We start from the raw sequence: 15,815 nt of genomic DNA on the forward strand, positions 1-15,815 counted from the left end.
ATATTTTGAATCTGACATCAAAGCAAAGGCAACAACAAAAAAGTAAACAAGTTGGGACCATATCAAACTGAACAGCTTCTGCACAGCAAAGGAAACCATCATAATGAAAAGGCAACCTACTGAATGGGAGAAAATATTTACAAATCATATATCTGATAAGGAATTAATATCCAAAATATATAAAGAACTCATACAATTCAATAGCAAAAACAAAACAAAAAACCCCTCAAATAATCCAATTAAAAAATGGGCAATGAATTTGAATCGACATTTTTCTAAAGAAGATACACAGATGGCCAACAGGAACATGAAAAGATGCTCCACATCACTAATCATCAGGGAAATGCAAAGCAAAACCACAATGAGGTATCACTACACTAGCTATAATGGTTATTCAATTGCTGGGAAGAATGTAGAGAAAAATGGAATACTTACACAATGTTGGTAGGAATGTAAATTGGTCAAGCCACTATTGGAAACAGTTTGGAGGTTACCCCAAAATTAAAAGTACCATATGATGAAGCAATCTCATTATCTAAAGGAAAAGAAAATGCTAACTTGAAAACATATGCACCCCCAAGTTCATTGAAGCAGTATCTACAATAGCCAAGAAATGGAAGCAATCTATCAATGGTGGAATTGATTTTAAAAATGTGATATATATCTCAACCATAGAAAAAGAATGAAATCTTGTCATTTAGACAGCATGATTGGATTGAGGGCATTATGCTAAGTAGAATAAATCATACAGAGAAAGACAAAGACCATATGATCTCACTTATATGTGGAATCTGAAAAAAAGAGGGAACCCAAAACCAAAACTGAATTCATAGGTACATAGAAGAGATTGGTGGTTGCCAAAGACAGGAGGTGGGAGGGGGGGATTGTTGAAATTGGAGAAGGGGGTCAAAATTTCAGGTAAAAAATAAGTCATAAGATCTAAAGGACAGCATGGTGATTATGGGTAATAATACTGTTTTGTATATTTGAAAGTTCCTAAGAGAATAAGTCTTGAATGTTTTCATCACAAGCAAAAAATGATAACTGGTGATAGATGTTAGCTAGACACTGATTTTTGCACAAAATATACAAATATCAAAGCATTATGCTGTACATTGAAACTAGTATATGTCAATTATTCTCAATAAGAAAAGATTTAAAAAAAGAAAGAATACAGAGATGCCATATAGCGTTTATCCAGTTTCCCAAATGGTAACATCTTGCATGATTATAATATAGTACAATACCCGAACCACATTATTGATATAAATTTAATCCATTATTAAGATTTCATCAATTTTGTCTAAACTCATTTGTGTGTATTTAGTACTAGGCAATATTATTGCATGTGTAGGTTTATTTATCCACCATCACAGTCAAGATACAGAACGGTTTCATAACCACAAAGTATCCTCTTCTTGCCCTGTGTAACCACAACCACCTCCCTCTCACTTCCTCCCACTTCCCCTTTACCCTTTTCATCTGATTCTAACCCCGCCCTCCAGCCCCAAACCTTAACATCTGGTGCTAGCTGTTCTCTATTTCTATAATGTTGTCATTTCAAGACCTATAGAAATGGAATCATGCAATAGGTAACCTTTTGAGGTTGGCTTTTTTCACTCAGTGTAATTCCCTGAGTCCAGCTGTTGCATGTAACAATAGTGCATTCCTTTACACTGCTGAGTAGTATTCCACAACACTGATGCACCACGGTTGGTTTAATCATTTGGCCACCCTTTGAATGGCATTTGGGTTGTTTCTAGTGTTCGGTTATTAGAAATAAAGCTGCTGTTAATATTCATGCTTCCTCTGTTTCTTGTTCGCCTGTCTTTTCTTGCCTTTCTGTGAATTGTCTGAAAAGTTTTTATTCCATCTTCATTTATTTACACTTTTTTCAGTATATTAATTTGCATAGCTTTATCAGTGGTTGCAATATACATATGTAATTTATCACAGTCCTTTGGTATCAAGGTTTTACCACTTTACTCTTACTTAGGTCCATTTAGCCTCCCCTTTTTTGAAATAAAATTGTTTTAAGTATTTTCTCTATAGACATTGAGCAACACATCAATATGATGCTTTAATTTTTTAATTCAACCATCAAATATTACTTAAGAAGCTCGTGAGAAGAATATTCTATTATACTTAACCCTGTTTTTACCTCTTCTGATTTTCTTCTTTCCTTTCTGAAGATCTAAGCTTTCTTTTTGGTTTAGAGAATTTGACCCAAGTTTGAAGGATTATTTTGCTACAGTGGACAGAAATCCTCTTTACTTTCCTTCAGCAGACAGTTTTTATTTCCTCTTAATCCCTAAAGAATATTTTCACTGAATACTGTGCCACTTCCTCTGGCCTCTGGTTTTGGATGAGAAACTCACCATTGAATCAATCGATGTTCTGCTATTGGTTATGTGTTGTTTTTCTCTAATGTGTTGTTTTACTCTAAAGATATCTTATTTGCCTTTAGTTTTCAGAAGTTCAGCTGTAATGCTTCTTTTGCATGTTTTTGTCTTTTTTTTTCTTATTTGGAGTTCACTTCACTTTTTCACTCTATAGCTGTATTGTTAAATTTGGGGAGTTTTCAGCCATTACTTCTTTTACTATCTTTTCAGTCTCATCCTTTTTACCTCTTTCTGTGACTCCAGTGATACGAATGTTAGTTTTTTTTTGTACTGTCTCACATGTCCCTAAAACTTGGTTCATTTCATTTTCAATCTACTTTCTGCTTGTTATTATGACTGATAAAGTCTTTGATCTGTCCTGAAGTTCAGTGATTCCATTCTACGCCATCTCCACTCTACCACTGACCTCATCCAGAAATTTAAGCAAGTTTTTCTACACTATAGTTCCCAGTTCATTCTTTTTCATAACTTGTATTTCTTGAGATTTTCTATGTTTTATTTGTTTCAAGACAATGTGTAGTACTTGTTGAAACATTTTAACAATGGAAGCTTTCAAACACTTGTCAGATAATTCCATCATCAACCTTGTCGTGACATGGACATCAGTGTCATCTTCTCCTTCAAATTTTGGTTTCCTTGCTTAGTGGTAATGATGATTTTTTTATTGTATCTGGATATATTTGGACATTTTGGATATTATGAAACTCTGGATCCTATTTAATATGCTTTCTTAGCAGGTGGGGTGGGTGAGGTGTAGCATGAGGAGGGGTGGGGCTCAGCCTCCTTCTGGGCCTGCTGACAGCATTGTGGCAAAGAGAGTGTGACCATGAATGTTGGGTTCCACCGCCACCTAATTCAACCAATATTCTGAGAGACAGAGGCGAGCAGAGAAAGAGCTTTAGTCAACAAGCCAGTGGCTTGGGAGATAGGAGGACTATTTTTTAAAGACCCATCTTAGCTCAGAGTTGATTTCATGCTCCTTTTATGCTGAAGAAAAGGGGAGAGAGGGGAAGCAGGAAGTGACAGATAACTGCGGACACCAGACACCAAGGGTCTGACAGTGAGACTCCCTGTCCTTGGTGGGCTGACTCCTGTCAGCACAGATCCAGTCACTGCTGCTGCAAATGCTTGATAGGACAAGGATTGCCTTGTCTCTCAAGCTGGAAGCAAAATTATGAATCAGTCTGTGTGCAGAGCTGTAGCTGTTTTGGTAAATCTAAAAGGGAGTGTTTTAAGGGTCTAATGGAAAATTTCAGTTCCTCTCCTTGGTTTGTCCTTGGACTATTTCTTTCTCTCAACTCCAGGAACAACATAGATAATGTTGCCCTATCCATCCAGAGATGGTGCTTTAACTCCTCCAGGCTTAGATAAAGGGCACCGGCCTACACTGCCTCCGTGCACAATGTGGCAAGGTTGGAGCCCAGCTTCCCTGGCTGTCCCTTTGACACCTTCCTAGTGGGAGCAGTGCCTTCATTGTCTCCTTACACATCTCTGGGTGGGGATACATACCAAGCTCCCTTTTGGTTCTTGCAGACACCAAGGAGGGGGCAGCAAGGCTGATTTATACTGCCCTGTGGTTTCAGAGAGCGATGGAAGCTCAGCTGTCACAGGACATGTGTGGCACCGAGTTCCTTGCACCAGCTCATTCTTCCGCACCGATACTGGATGTGGTCAAAGGTTCAGCCTCCCAACACCCATCTACAAGGCAAGAGGGTGAGAGCAGAATTCTGATCAGCATCATGTCCCACTGCCTTGTTCATTCTCTTCGTCTCCAGGTCAGGGAGAGGCTAGATGGCCTGGTGAGACCTGGAGAGGTGGGGCATGCGGTAACTAGCCCCTCTTCACAATGCTCTGGGGATAGGGAGGCATACGGACACCTAGAGGACTCATTGCCATGTCATTCCTCAAGTTTCAAGGTAGCCATTCTTGTGTTATGTCCAGGGATTTCTGCTGCAAGAGGAAGACCTAAGAGAAATGGGGCTGCTCTGTCTTAGATTTTTACTAAAAGAAAGGAAGATTTAAACATGTTGGGGAAAGTTTGACTCTATGTCTTTTACTTGCATCAGTAACTGGGTCAAGGGAAGGCTCTGCCTCTTCAACCTGATGCCATGACTTTAGCAGTGACTTGTGTGCCCACTTCAGGCAGCCTCATGGCCAGTGGGCAAGACATCCACAGCTTGAGAATATTCTGAAAGCCAACTTTTTCTCCACTCAATATCCCTTCTAGATCCTGTTTAATATCTTCCTGTTGAATGAAGGCCTGCTCTATCACCTTTAGGATATCAGAAGGAATTGAAGTCCCTACCTGATTCAGCACTTATGAGAAGTGATGTCTTATCAATGTATTTGATGTAAAAATCAATTTAATTCGTATGACCTATGTGCGTGTGCCAATGTGAAACCAAAAATCTAACTTCCTACTTAATAAATAGATCAATAATGCTTGCACCGAACATCTATGTCAAGCTAGAGCTGATAAAAAACCTTTATTGTTGCTGCTGCAGCTGACCATCATCCTGGAAGCCAAAGAAAAAAGAATGCACTCTTTCACTGTGGTGACTTTCTCTCCTGAAGTAGCTCTGCACGGATTTGAGTCTCCTAAGGAGGAATATATTCTCATTCCAGGATCCTGGCTGATTTTATGCAGGTTGGGTGCGCAGGAAGTTAACATTGGGGCTAAAATAAAATTTCATTTAACAAATGGCATATTTAGCCAACTGCTAGATTCCTGTAATAAGCATTTCAAAGTTCCTATTTTTTTTCTCACAATCTTTGAACCACAAGTTGTTACAGTCATCAACTGTGGCTTCTTTTCTCCTCCATAGCTTCCAATATTTTTTCATTAAGGCACTTTCAGGATTTTTTATGGAGTGAAATGAAAGCTACAAAGCCTAAGGAGAAAAGAAGACACATGGGAGTATTTCCTTGGTACATTGCAAAGAGAGTGTGTGTGTGTGATGGATTCTTGGTGTGTGTGTGTGTGTGTGTGTGTGTGTGTGTGTGCGTGCACACATGGTGGATTCTTGGTGTGTGTGTGTCTGTGCATGTGGTGAGTTCTTGACTGTGTACCATGAAACAATTCTTTCTTCTCTAGAAAATATTAGTTGGATAGGTAAATCGCCACTAGTGTTTCCAAGCATAGTGCTGAAAGCCTGGGCTGTTCCGTATTGTTAAGATAATTCATGTGTGATATAACAATGGAAGGAAATGAAAGCATGAGATTTTCACAAAATTTTTATATTTTTCTTAGTGTGTTGTGTGTGTACTTTTGATCCATCCTTTATATCCAATACACTAGGGGGTGTGGCCTGAAGTGGTAAGGCAATATTGAGACTCTGTAGTGAACTATTTACACTTCCTCTCTTTTTTTGCCTCTCTGGGAAAAGAAACTGAGAAAATTGTAACTGAAAAGCGGGTGACCTAGCTGGGACAGAGAGGAGCTGCGAGGGATCTGGTTAGAAGAAGAGCTCGTTCTGTCTGCTTCCGCGATCTCACAACCCCTCCAAGGACTCACCCACCCACCCTGGGCTGAGCAGGCTGTTGGACTCTGAAAAGGAAATCACAGACCATAGGTAAGGGGTTCAGTGCCTATGTGGGGAAGAAGTGGCAAGGAGAAAAATGAGTGTGTTTGTTTAGGGCTCATTTAAGAAAGAAGAACTGGCTGCTAAGGACCAGGTCAAACTTAAGGGTTAGACTTGGGGAGAACCAGTGGTGATAGTTTCAGTCCCAAGACAAAATAGTTTATTTGCAAATAAATTGATCCAAGGCCCTTTTGAGATTGGTGTTAAAATGGCCCCTTTAGATTGAATTCACATTTTTTAAAACATGCTAAGGCTTCCTGGTTAACAGGTTGATTTAAAAAAAAATGTGTGATACACAATTTTGGGTTTATGTTTTTGCAGTATTTGTATGTTCTTTGGGGTTCTGTGTTCTGCAATATTTCTGCAATGATTCTGAAATATTTCAATAGAACTGGAAATCAAAGAGAAAGTCAATTCTTGTCTCTGTAGCTGTATCTCAAAACTCTAATTGTGAGGCTCACTGAAGTAGTCACTTACCTGTTAGTAACCACAGTAGTATTGCCGGTTCTTTTAGGAAAGATTAGGACCTTGAATAAGATGCACTCAGTTCTTCAATTTATGAATGCACTCAGTTCTTCAGTTTATTAACTGCCTGGTCCTCTGTAAGCTATAAAACCTTTCTTATCCTCTGATTACACATCTGTAGAACTAGAGGTAATAATTCCAACAATATGGAATTATTCAGAGGGTTATAGGAGAAAACATAGAAATTTTTTTCAAAAGCCACATTTATATTAAAAATGCTTATATAATTTGTGGTAAGATATGAAATGTATATACATTTTTACTAAAAAAAAAAGTAAAGAATGGACATCTATGAGATTGTATGCTTCCAGAGCAGTTGTTTGATCTTGCCCTAAATTCTCTGCTGTTGAGGTATTTCAGGGGAAACTCTTGAGGGGAAAACAGCTTTTGCGCTAATCATTAAAACAAACATGATTGTCCAGGAAGTGCTTCCCATTATTTCTCAATACAACCGACCAGTGGGCTTAATCAAATAAGGTTTACACACGTTCTATCTGCAGACCGGGGAAGGTATTGATCCTCTTCAAGGGCACACCCTGAGCAAGCAAAGTGAGGAACTCCAGGGGAAGTCTGCCTTCTCCAGTCTGCTGTTGGCCTTTGAACACCCTGTTCTGTTTTTCTAGAATGCTCTTACCCTATATTTATCTGAAAAACTCCTGATAATTCTTCTTCAAAATCAGTTTCAAGTTATCACCTCCTGGAGAAGGCTTCGGCTCTTTCTGGCACTCCCTGCTTTGGACCCCCATCCTGTCTAGTTCATTCACCAGCCAAAATACACCCTCAGCATATCATCACCTCTTAGTGATCTTCCAACTTGTCTTTTTATTTCTCTACCCCATGTGCTTCTTGAGGCCAGTGGCCTTGAGGGTATTGCCTGGAAGAGTGTCTGATATTATACTAAATGCCTAATAAAAGTTGATTGAGTGGATTAATTAAAGAAATATTCATCAAAATTAAGTTTATGAGGAATTGCATTGGCTGATAAAAGCTAGAAACAGGAATTGCTGCAAAGGTAAGGATTTGTGACAGAGTGGTAATGCCAACACTTCTGGAAAATGTCCAGGAGAGAGTAGGAGTGGAATACACCTAGAGCACAGATGAAATAATTTATGTAAAACACAAGACAGTAAAGGGAGGAAGAGGTGGCTGGAGCACAAGTAGTTATATATGAGGCTGGTGGCAGGAAATTGAACTCTAAGGCATGCATCTTTCAGTACATGATATCATCAATGCAGGAAACCACCACTATAATCTCTGGAATGTCACATTGACCAGACTTGTCCACCGTCTATTAAATATTGACCCTGGTAAACTTCGTGGGGTCAATGAAGGGGAAGACACAGATCTTGAGGAAAATCATAATTTTGTCACATATCTACTTCAGGTGAAGTCTCAAGGGGAGGGTGCTGCTTTGTCAGCCCTACAGGATTTGGGGATTTTAGATTCTTAAGCTTGTCTGTCTAAGTATCCATCACAGGGCTTTTCCTATCAGGATCTATGACATATAGTCCTCTCAAGATTGTGCCATTTCCTTTCAGTGCTGTCACTTTTATGAGATGAAAAGCAGATACCCTTGTTTTGTTTCTGATATTAGAAAGAAGCTCTCAGTCTTTTATCATTATTATGTTAGCCTTAGTTTTTCTTAAATGTCCTTTATAATGTGAGGAAGTTCTCTTGTTTTTATCATGAAAAGACTTTTTTCAAATGCTTATTCTACATTAACTGAGGTGATGATTTGTCTTTCCTTCACTCTGTTGATATTGTGTATTACATTGATTGATTTGCTTAAATCATTCATGCATCCCTGGGGTAAATCCTATTAAGTCATAGCACATGATCTTTTAAGTATGGTTTTGGACTCTGTTTTGCTGGTATTCTATTGAGGATTTTTCATCTATATTCATAAGGAATATTGGTCTTTATTTTCTTTTCTCATGTTATCTTCAGTTTGGCTTTGGTACCAGGGCATATACCAGCCTCATAGAATGAGTTAGGAAGTATCTCTATTTTTTCTATTTCATGGAAGAGTTTGAAAAGATTGGTGTTAGTTCTTCTTTAAATGTTTGTTAGAATTAACCAGTGAAGTCAGCTGGTCTGGACTTTTCTTTGTCGGGGTTTTATTTGTAACTGATTCAATGTCTTTACTCATTACAGGTTTTCTTATATTTTCTGTTTTTTTGAGTCAGTTTTGAAAATTTGTATATTTCTAGGAATTTTTCCATTTAACCTAGGTTTTCTATTTTTGTGTGTGTGTATAGAGTTGCTATTCACAGTACTCTTGCATAATACTTTTTATCTCTATAGCATCAGTAGAAATATTTTCATGTTCATTTCTGATTTTGTTTTTCCATAATCTTCTCCCTTTTTGTCTTTGTCAGACTAGCTAAGTGTTTATCAGTTTTGTTGAACTTTTGATCATTGGACTTCTCTTTTGTTTTTCTATTCTGTATTTCATTTATCACTATACTAATCTTTTTTATTTCCTTCAGATCACTTAGGTTTTAGATTACTCTTCTTTATCTAGTTCCTTAAAGTGTAAAATTAGGTTGTGGACTTTCAATATTTCATCTTTTTTCAGTAAGCAAATTTATGAGAGACTACTGAGGTGGAGTCAAGCTAACTTTGTCCACACAAAAGCTTAAGTGTTTATGTGTGACTGACATAGATGTCAGAGAAAAGACAACAATGAGTAACGAATGTGGGTTGGGGCAAAATAAAAATGAGACAGGAAAAGATAAAGGGAGTTAAAATCTAGCTGAAAATATCTGAGGAGATTAGTTGACTGCTGATGATTATTAAAAACCGGTGGTACTGGACTCTCTTGTCCCCTCCTGGCATGAGCTGGGAGCTCTGTCCTTTCACTGTATCTCTAAATAAAATCCTGCACCTTGCTCTCCTACCTTGACTGTTTGTGAAGCTCATTCTTTGGCTTCGCAAACAAGAACCCTGGCATCATCTTTGGGGGCTCGTCCGGGATAACTTCGGAGGTGAGTATCGGCATCCGAGCCTGCCTTTTCTTTCACTGTCCTTATAGAAGGACTCTTTATCCCTTTCACCTGTTTTGCCCATCCCCCAACCCTTTTCCCCGCTGGTAGCCCACCGTTTGTTTCCTTTATCTATGAGTCTGTTTCTGTGTTGTTTTTTCTGTTCCTTTGTTTTGGTTTTTACACTCCACATATAGGTAAAATCATATGGTATTTGTCTTTCTCTGACTTACTTCACTTAGCATAATGCCCTCCAGGTCCAACCATGTTGGTGCAAATGAAAGTTCGAGAATGACATGCATTTTCTTCGGAATTTGAGAAAACGTGAGAATGCTTTTTATTTTTTTCTGTTACAATCCTGGGAGAATCTTAAGGAGAAACAGTATGGACCACAACTGGTCCAGACCAGCATTAGAAGGCATCTAATCAAAACCACGATGACATTAATGGGTATAAATTTCCTTTTGAGCACTTCTTTTTCTATATCTCATAAGTTTTAGTATGTTGTGCTTTTACTGGCATTTGTTTCTAAGTGTTTCTGTGATTCTGTTCTTGACCCATTGTTTGTGTGCTGTTTAATTTCCACATATTTCTCCATTATCCAGTTTTCCTTCTGTTAATGATTTCTAGTGTCACACCATTATGGTCTGAGAAGATACTTTGTGTGACAAGTATTTTTGAATATATTGAAACTTGTTTTGTAGCCTAATATATGTTCTTTTCTAGAGAATGCTTGAAATGCACATGGGAAAAATGTATATTCTGCTGTTGGGTGTAGTCTTCCAAATATGTCTGTTAGGGCTTGTGGTTGAAGACACTTATTTCTTTACCGATCCTTTGTCTATGTGTTCTATCCATTGTTGAAAGTACAGTATCAAAGTCTTAACTATTATTTTAGAAATGTGAGTTTCTCCCTTCTGGTCTGTCAGTGTTTGCCTCATTTGGGGAGGGCTCTGTGGTTTGAAGACAATTTGTTTTTAATTGTTATATGTTCTAGATGAAATAACACTTTAATCAATATATATTATCTTTTATGTTTCTTAAAACAGATTTTGATTTAAAGTTTATTTGTCCAAAATTAGGAAAGCTATCCTGGCTCCCCTTTATTTATTCTTTGCATGGAATGTGTTTTCCATCCTTTCACTTTTTTTGTCGGGAATCGGCAGTTCACATTTAAATAAAATCTATTTCAATGCAATAATAAAATAAATGAAATTTATTTCAATGCAATAATATATTTATTCCATAATACACAATTTAATGGATTGCTGATTTAGATAATTAGTGCAAATCCAGTCTCACATACTTTTATCAATAGATTTTTCTTTGGTTAGAATAATTTTAAGATAGGAGAGAAAATACGATTCCAGAGTTTTGCTATAGTGCTACTAACTGCAAATTCATTACAAAATCTATATTTTGATGTGTCTATAAAGAAGAATACACAGTCCTCCAAATCTTCCCTTGACTTAGTAATTGTCAGCATCGCCAGCACAGATCGCAAGCAGAGCTTTCTCATAATGCCCTGAGGCAAAATTCTGGAAAGAAGAAAACACAATGTATTTGAAATAATGTCATAGTATTTCTTAAAAAGAACCATCATTACTCTGAAATATAGTATAAAAGACCCATGGGCCATTAGCTTTTCCAAAATTACTTCTTCATCTAAAAATTTAATGTGTCCTGAGAACAATATCCAGTGGAAGCTACTGAAAAATAATGCCATCCTTATAGTCGGTAGAACTGGGTGTAGATAATGTTGATTGAACCCTAATGTGTATTTATAAGAAGAATAACTTACAGCAGAATTTAATCTTCTCCTCAACTTTAGAAAAATGCACCCTAATATTGTTATATATCAGTATAGAGTCTGGAAGGCAAATTGACAGTATGTCTCAAAAGTCTTAAAAATGTCTACACTCATTAATGCAGTAATTCTACTTCAAGAAACATATCCTAAGGAAATACTTATCAATCATTGATAAGCAGGAAAATTTATGCATAAAATATACACCATAATATTATTGGCAATGGAGAAAAAGTAATTAGCAATATATAATAATATGCGGTAGTCTACGTGCATTTCAACTTATGCAATGAGATACCATGATTCAACAAAAATATTTCATAGGACATATTAATATTTCCATAATTTTTAAAAAGATAGAACCTAAAAAATTTTATTACTGGTTATCTGTGACGGACAATAAGGGAAAATTTTATCTTCTTTTTATGGTCTATAATTTCTAAGTTTTTCAAAACAATGATAGTGATGAATAAATTGAGTTATAAAACCTTTGTTAAAAATCAACTATCATTTTAATGTGCAAAGTTATGCAATTATAATTATAATTCACTGCTTTAAATGTACATAGGAAAGTTGCATTTACTAATATGTAAGTATTAATAGACTTTGAGGTGGCTATGATTAATTGCATTAAATATATTAGAATTAGTTCATTCATTTGGAAAATGAGTTATGACATTCGTTTCTCAGTGAAAAATTTTTGCCACCACTAAAGTTTAAGTTTTTGGTGATGGATGTAAGGAGCGATTTATCAGACAAAAGAATAAGATTTCTCTTAACTGCTCTGACTCTTCCTCTTGGAAACTACTTTGGCTACCCAAGGGCCTAAAGGCCTTCTGGTTTTTGTGGTTTCTTGGTCCCTGGATTGTCAACATTCTTCTGGATCCCTCTTTTAATAAGCTAAAAATCTATTTTGTACAATTGAAAATTTCAATGGAAAACAATGTGAACAGGTAACTGCTCTGCTTATGTACAAAGCATAAATTAAGATATATTCTCAGGGCCCTGTGCTTGGTTTAATGCTCTGCTGCTGCCATCTTAAAATTCTTTAAATGTTTTTGAGCAAGGGATCAAGCATTTTCATGTTCATTAGGTGTCCGAATTACATAGACAGTCCTGTGTATTCTGAACATTGTTTGCTAGGTTTTATGAAAATCCGGGTTAAAGTTTAGCCATATCGGAATGAAGAAATTGGCTTGCTTCTGACTCATTGCTTTTTTGACCTTCAAGGGCTAAAGGGATAGCGATATGTAGAATTTCACAAAACTGTCAATGGTAAATTCCTCCGAATGATCAGTTTTGGAATTTGAGCACATCAGTGGTCATCGTTTAGCATGCGTGGAGGGCTGAAGTATGCCGCTGAGGTGTGGCCATTGCCCGAGTGCCCGCCGAGGCTGTCAAGGGCACACGGCACGGAACCCCCGCTAGAACATCAGCATTTTAGACTCTGACATGACGTTATTGAAGGCTCTTATTTCAGCTTCCAAAAGGATAAAATATGGGTCAAAATAAATCACACGTAGGAGACTTACTTTGATATCATGAAATAGGGATTTTCCGTATCTTTCCTTGTATCGTTTTCTTATGGTCATCAGGTCTATTTCGCTTCTGGCAATTAGAATCCTGATTACGGTTTTATTATGGAAACCTAAGTCCTAAAAGATAGAAAATGAGAGGAAAAAGTGAGAGAACAGTGTCTTAATCTGCCTGAAATAGACTCACCCCTTTTCCTGAAGCAGTAAAACAGTCTTTATCCTGCCTGGATCCCTCACACACTGGCACCACCATCGGGGGATGCCCTGGTCAGGTGCAGTCACCCCTGTGACGTCTCCCTCCCCTTTACTGTGTACATACAATGAAGTATGCCACCTACTTTGCTTCAGTTACTTATTAATTTGCTATTTGTGTATTTATAGTGTAATTGGCATACAATATCTTACTATTTTTTTAAGTATACATCATAGTGATTCGATGTTTTTATACATTAAGAAATAATCCCCGTTGAGTGTAGTTGCCATCTATCAACCTACAAAGTTGTTAAAATATTATTACCTATATTCCCCATGCTGTACATTACATCCCCATGACATTTATTTTATAACGTGTACCTCTTTATCCCTTTCACCTGTTTTGCCCATCCCCCAACCCTTTTCCCCGCTGGTAGCCCACCGTTTGTTTCCTTTATCTATGAGTCTGTTTCTGTGTTGTTTTTTCTGTTCCTTTGTTTTGGTTTTTACACTCCACATATAGGTAAAATCATATGGTATTTGTCTTTCTCTGACTTACTTCACTTAGCATAATGCCCTCCAGGTCCAACCATGTTGGTGCAAATGACAAGATTTCTTTCTTTTTTTTATGGTTGAGTAATATTCCTGTGTGTGTGTGCAACCCATATCTTTTTCATCCATTCATGTATTGATGGACGCTTAGGTTTGCTTCTATAGCTTGGCTATTATAAATAATGAAGCAATGGACATAGGGATGCATATGTGTTTTTGAGTTGGTGATTTCATTTTAGTGGATAGTATGGAATTTCTATTTGCAGTTTTTTTGAGAAATCTCCTTGCTTTCCATAGCGGTTGCACCAATTCATATTCCCACCAACAGTGCACAAGGTTCCCTTTTCTCCACCAAATAACTTCATCAACACTTGTTATTTCTTGTCTTTTGGATAGTGGCCATTCTGACTGGTGTGAGGTGATATCTCATTGTGGCTTTTCCCTGATGGTTAGTGATGTGGAGCATCATTTCATGTGCTTGTTGGCCACCTGTACATCTCCTCTGGCTGGAGCCAGAGCTGGGGGTGGAGGGTGGCCCTAGTAGCAACCTACAGCTTGGGCCCTGTGCCCACCTACACCATCAAGGTGGAGAGGATGGAGAAGAGCACTGTGGTACCTTGAACACAAGAGGGTTCCTGCAGTTCCCCTCATTTGGCAGATGCATTAGGGTTTGTAAACGGATTCCTTCACTTATGGTCTAGTTGCTCTGTGCATGGCAGGGTGGTGGTGGTGGCTTTTTGCTTTGCAGAGAGTGACCCAGAGCACTGTGTATGGGCCACTGAATCTGTGTGGGCCCCTCAGTGGGACCCCTGTCTGCTCTGGGATCCTGGTTACTGCCTCTGTCTGCCTCTCCTTTCCCAGGTGGTCCCTCCACCCTTTGCGTCATGCAGGAACAGCTCTGTTTGTGGGTGTAGATGGTGTGCCTGGGAGGAGGTGGGCTGGTCCTTCTAGGCCATCCTGGTGTCTCCCTTCTACTCTACTTCTCGAGTGCCATGTAGCCCCACCAGTGTCCTGGCCTTAGTCTTGGCCCTCATTGTTCATCCAGCTCTTCAAGTCTTGCTGCCTTCTTATCCTGGGCAACTTTCATATGCCTCTGTCGCCTGCCTTTGGAAATGCAGGCCTGACACGTGCTCTTTCTAGGCATCCTGTGGTGCCAGGGGATCCCAAATTCTGTTAGGCGAACATTGATGTGTCTGAATAAGACAGCAATTATATTCTTATTCCATAGTCTATTTTTAATATTGTAAAAGTAAGAATTCCAGGTACTTAAAGTATTTGCTGTTTTAAACTTGAATACTAAAATGTACAAAAATCAATTTCTGTGCACTAGCTCCAGAAAGCATACTGCTTTACGAATCAATTTCAAATTGTCTTTTCAAATGGAGTAAGGATGACATCCAGTGGACAGAAAGAATAATCTAATTTTTGATTTTGGAATATTTGAGTGTAAACCTAAGTTTTCATAATTTGAAGTGGTTAAAGTAATTGATCTAACCAAGTTTCCATATTTAAGTTATATATCATTCACTTAGAATGAACTATAAAAAAAACCCAGAGACTTTCTTTGGTTAGGAGTGGTGAAAACAGCTATTGACCTACATCCAAAGTCCTTGTATATCAAAATGTGATTACTTGAATATACAACCTCCCTCTTTATCTCCAAATTATTTGTGAGGATACATGCCTTTTTTGCATTGCAACTCACACAGTAGAGATGTAATTTTATTTATTATTAGAATAAGTAGCTCTCAATTTGACATAATTAGAATCAGAGTAATTGTGCTTTATTTCCTGTCATCATTCACAGGTGAAACTTTATTCTGTTGTTGGAGAATAAAACTGTTGAAATCACCCAACAGCATTGCCCAATGCACTATTTCAAATAAATTTTTAATCAAATCAACTTTCTCTGGATATAGAATAAAAGAGAAGCAGAGGACTGTGAATACTGATCTTTTCCCTGTGTTCTGAGGGTACATAAGTTTTTGCACATAAACAAAACTACTTTTTACACAAATATGTAGTAGAAATATTCTTCACAGTGAGCATATTTTCCCAGGATGCTAGCTACTTTTAAGAGGTTAGTCTGTAAAAAGTACTTTGAGGATAAAATGATCTATTAAAATTACTGCAGACTGAATTGTTTTTTAATAATTTTCATTGAGTTTTCAAGGCTATGATAAATACATAATGATTTGTATCAGATCTTTTCCTTTTCTAAATACGTTTCATGCACA

The 15,815-nt window shown here is 37.6% G+C and overlaps 1 protein-coding gene and 1 long non-coding RNA gene across 3 annotated transcripts in view; one reads left to right on the forward strand and one right to left on the reverse strand.

The window, feature by feature from the left end:
- The first annotated feature begins 5,795 nt into the window (after positions 1-5,795).
- LOC118914340 (uncharacterized) overlaps positions 5,796-15,815 on the forward strand; it is an 88,473-nt gene continuing 78,453 nt past the window's right edge. The window contains exon 1 of the long non-coding RNA XR_005025568.2: positions 5,796-5,974. This is a non-coding gene — a long non-coding RNA (uncharacterized LOC118914340). The remainder of the gene's footprint in view (positions 5,975-15,815) is intronic.
- Positions 10,708-15,815, reverse strand: part of ANXA10 (annexin A10) — an 85,032-nt gene continuing 79,924 nt past the window's right edge. For both annotated transcript variants that reach the window (XM_036889095.2, XM_036889096.2), the window contains 2 exons: positions 12,832-12,954; positions 10,708-11,030 (listed from right to left, as the gene is read on the reverse strand). In XM_036889095.2, the coding sequence (XP_036744990.2) occupies positions 10,962-11,030; positions 12,832-12,954 (192 nt within the window). In that variant the 3' untranslated portion in view covers positions 10,708-10,961. The remainder of the gene's footprint in view (positions 11,031-12,831; positions 12,955-15,815) is intronic.

Source organism: Manis pentadactyla, chromosome 1, assembly GCF_030020395.1.
Source record: "Manis pentadactyla isolate mManPen7 chromosome 1, mManPen7.hap1, whole genome shotgun sequence".
Taxonomy (NCBI): domain Eukaryota; kingdom Metazoa; phylum Chordata; class Mammalia; order Pholidota; family Manidae; genus Manis; species Manis pentadactyla.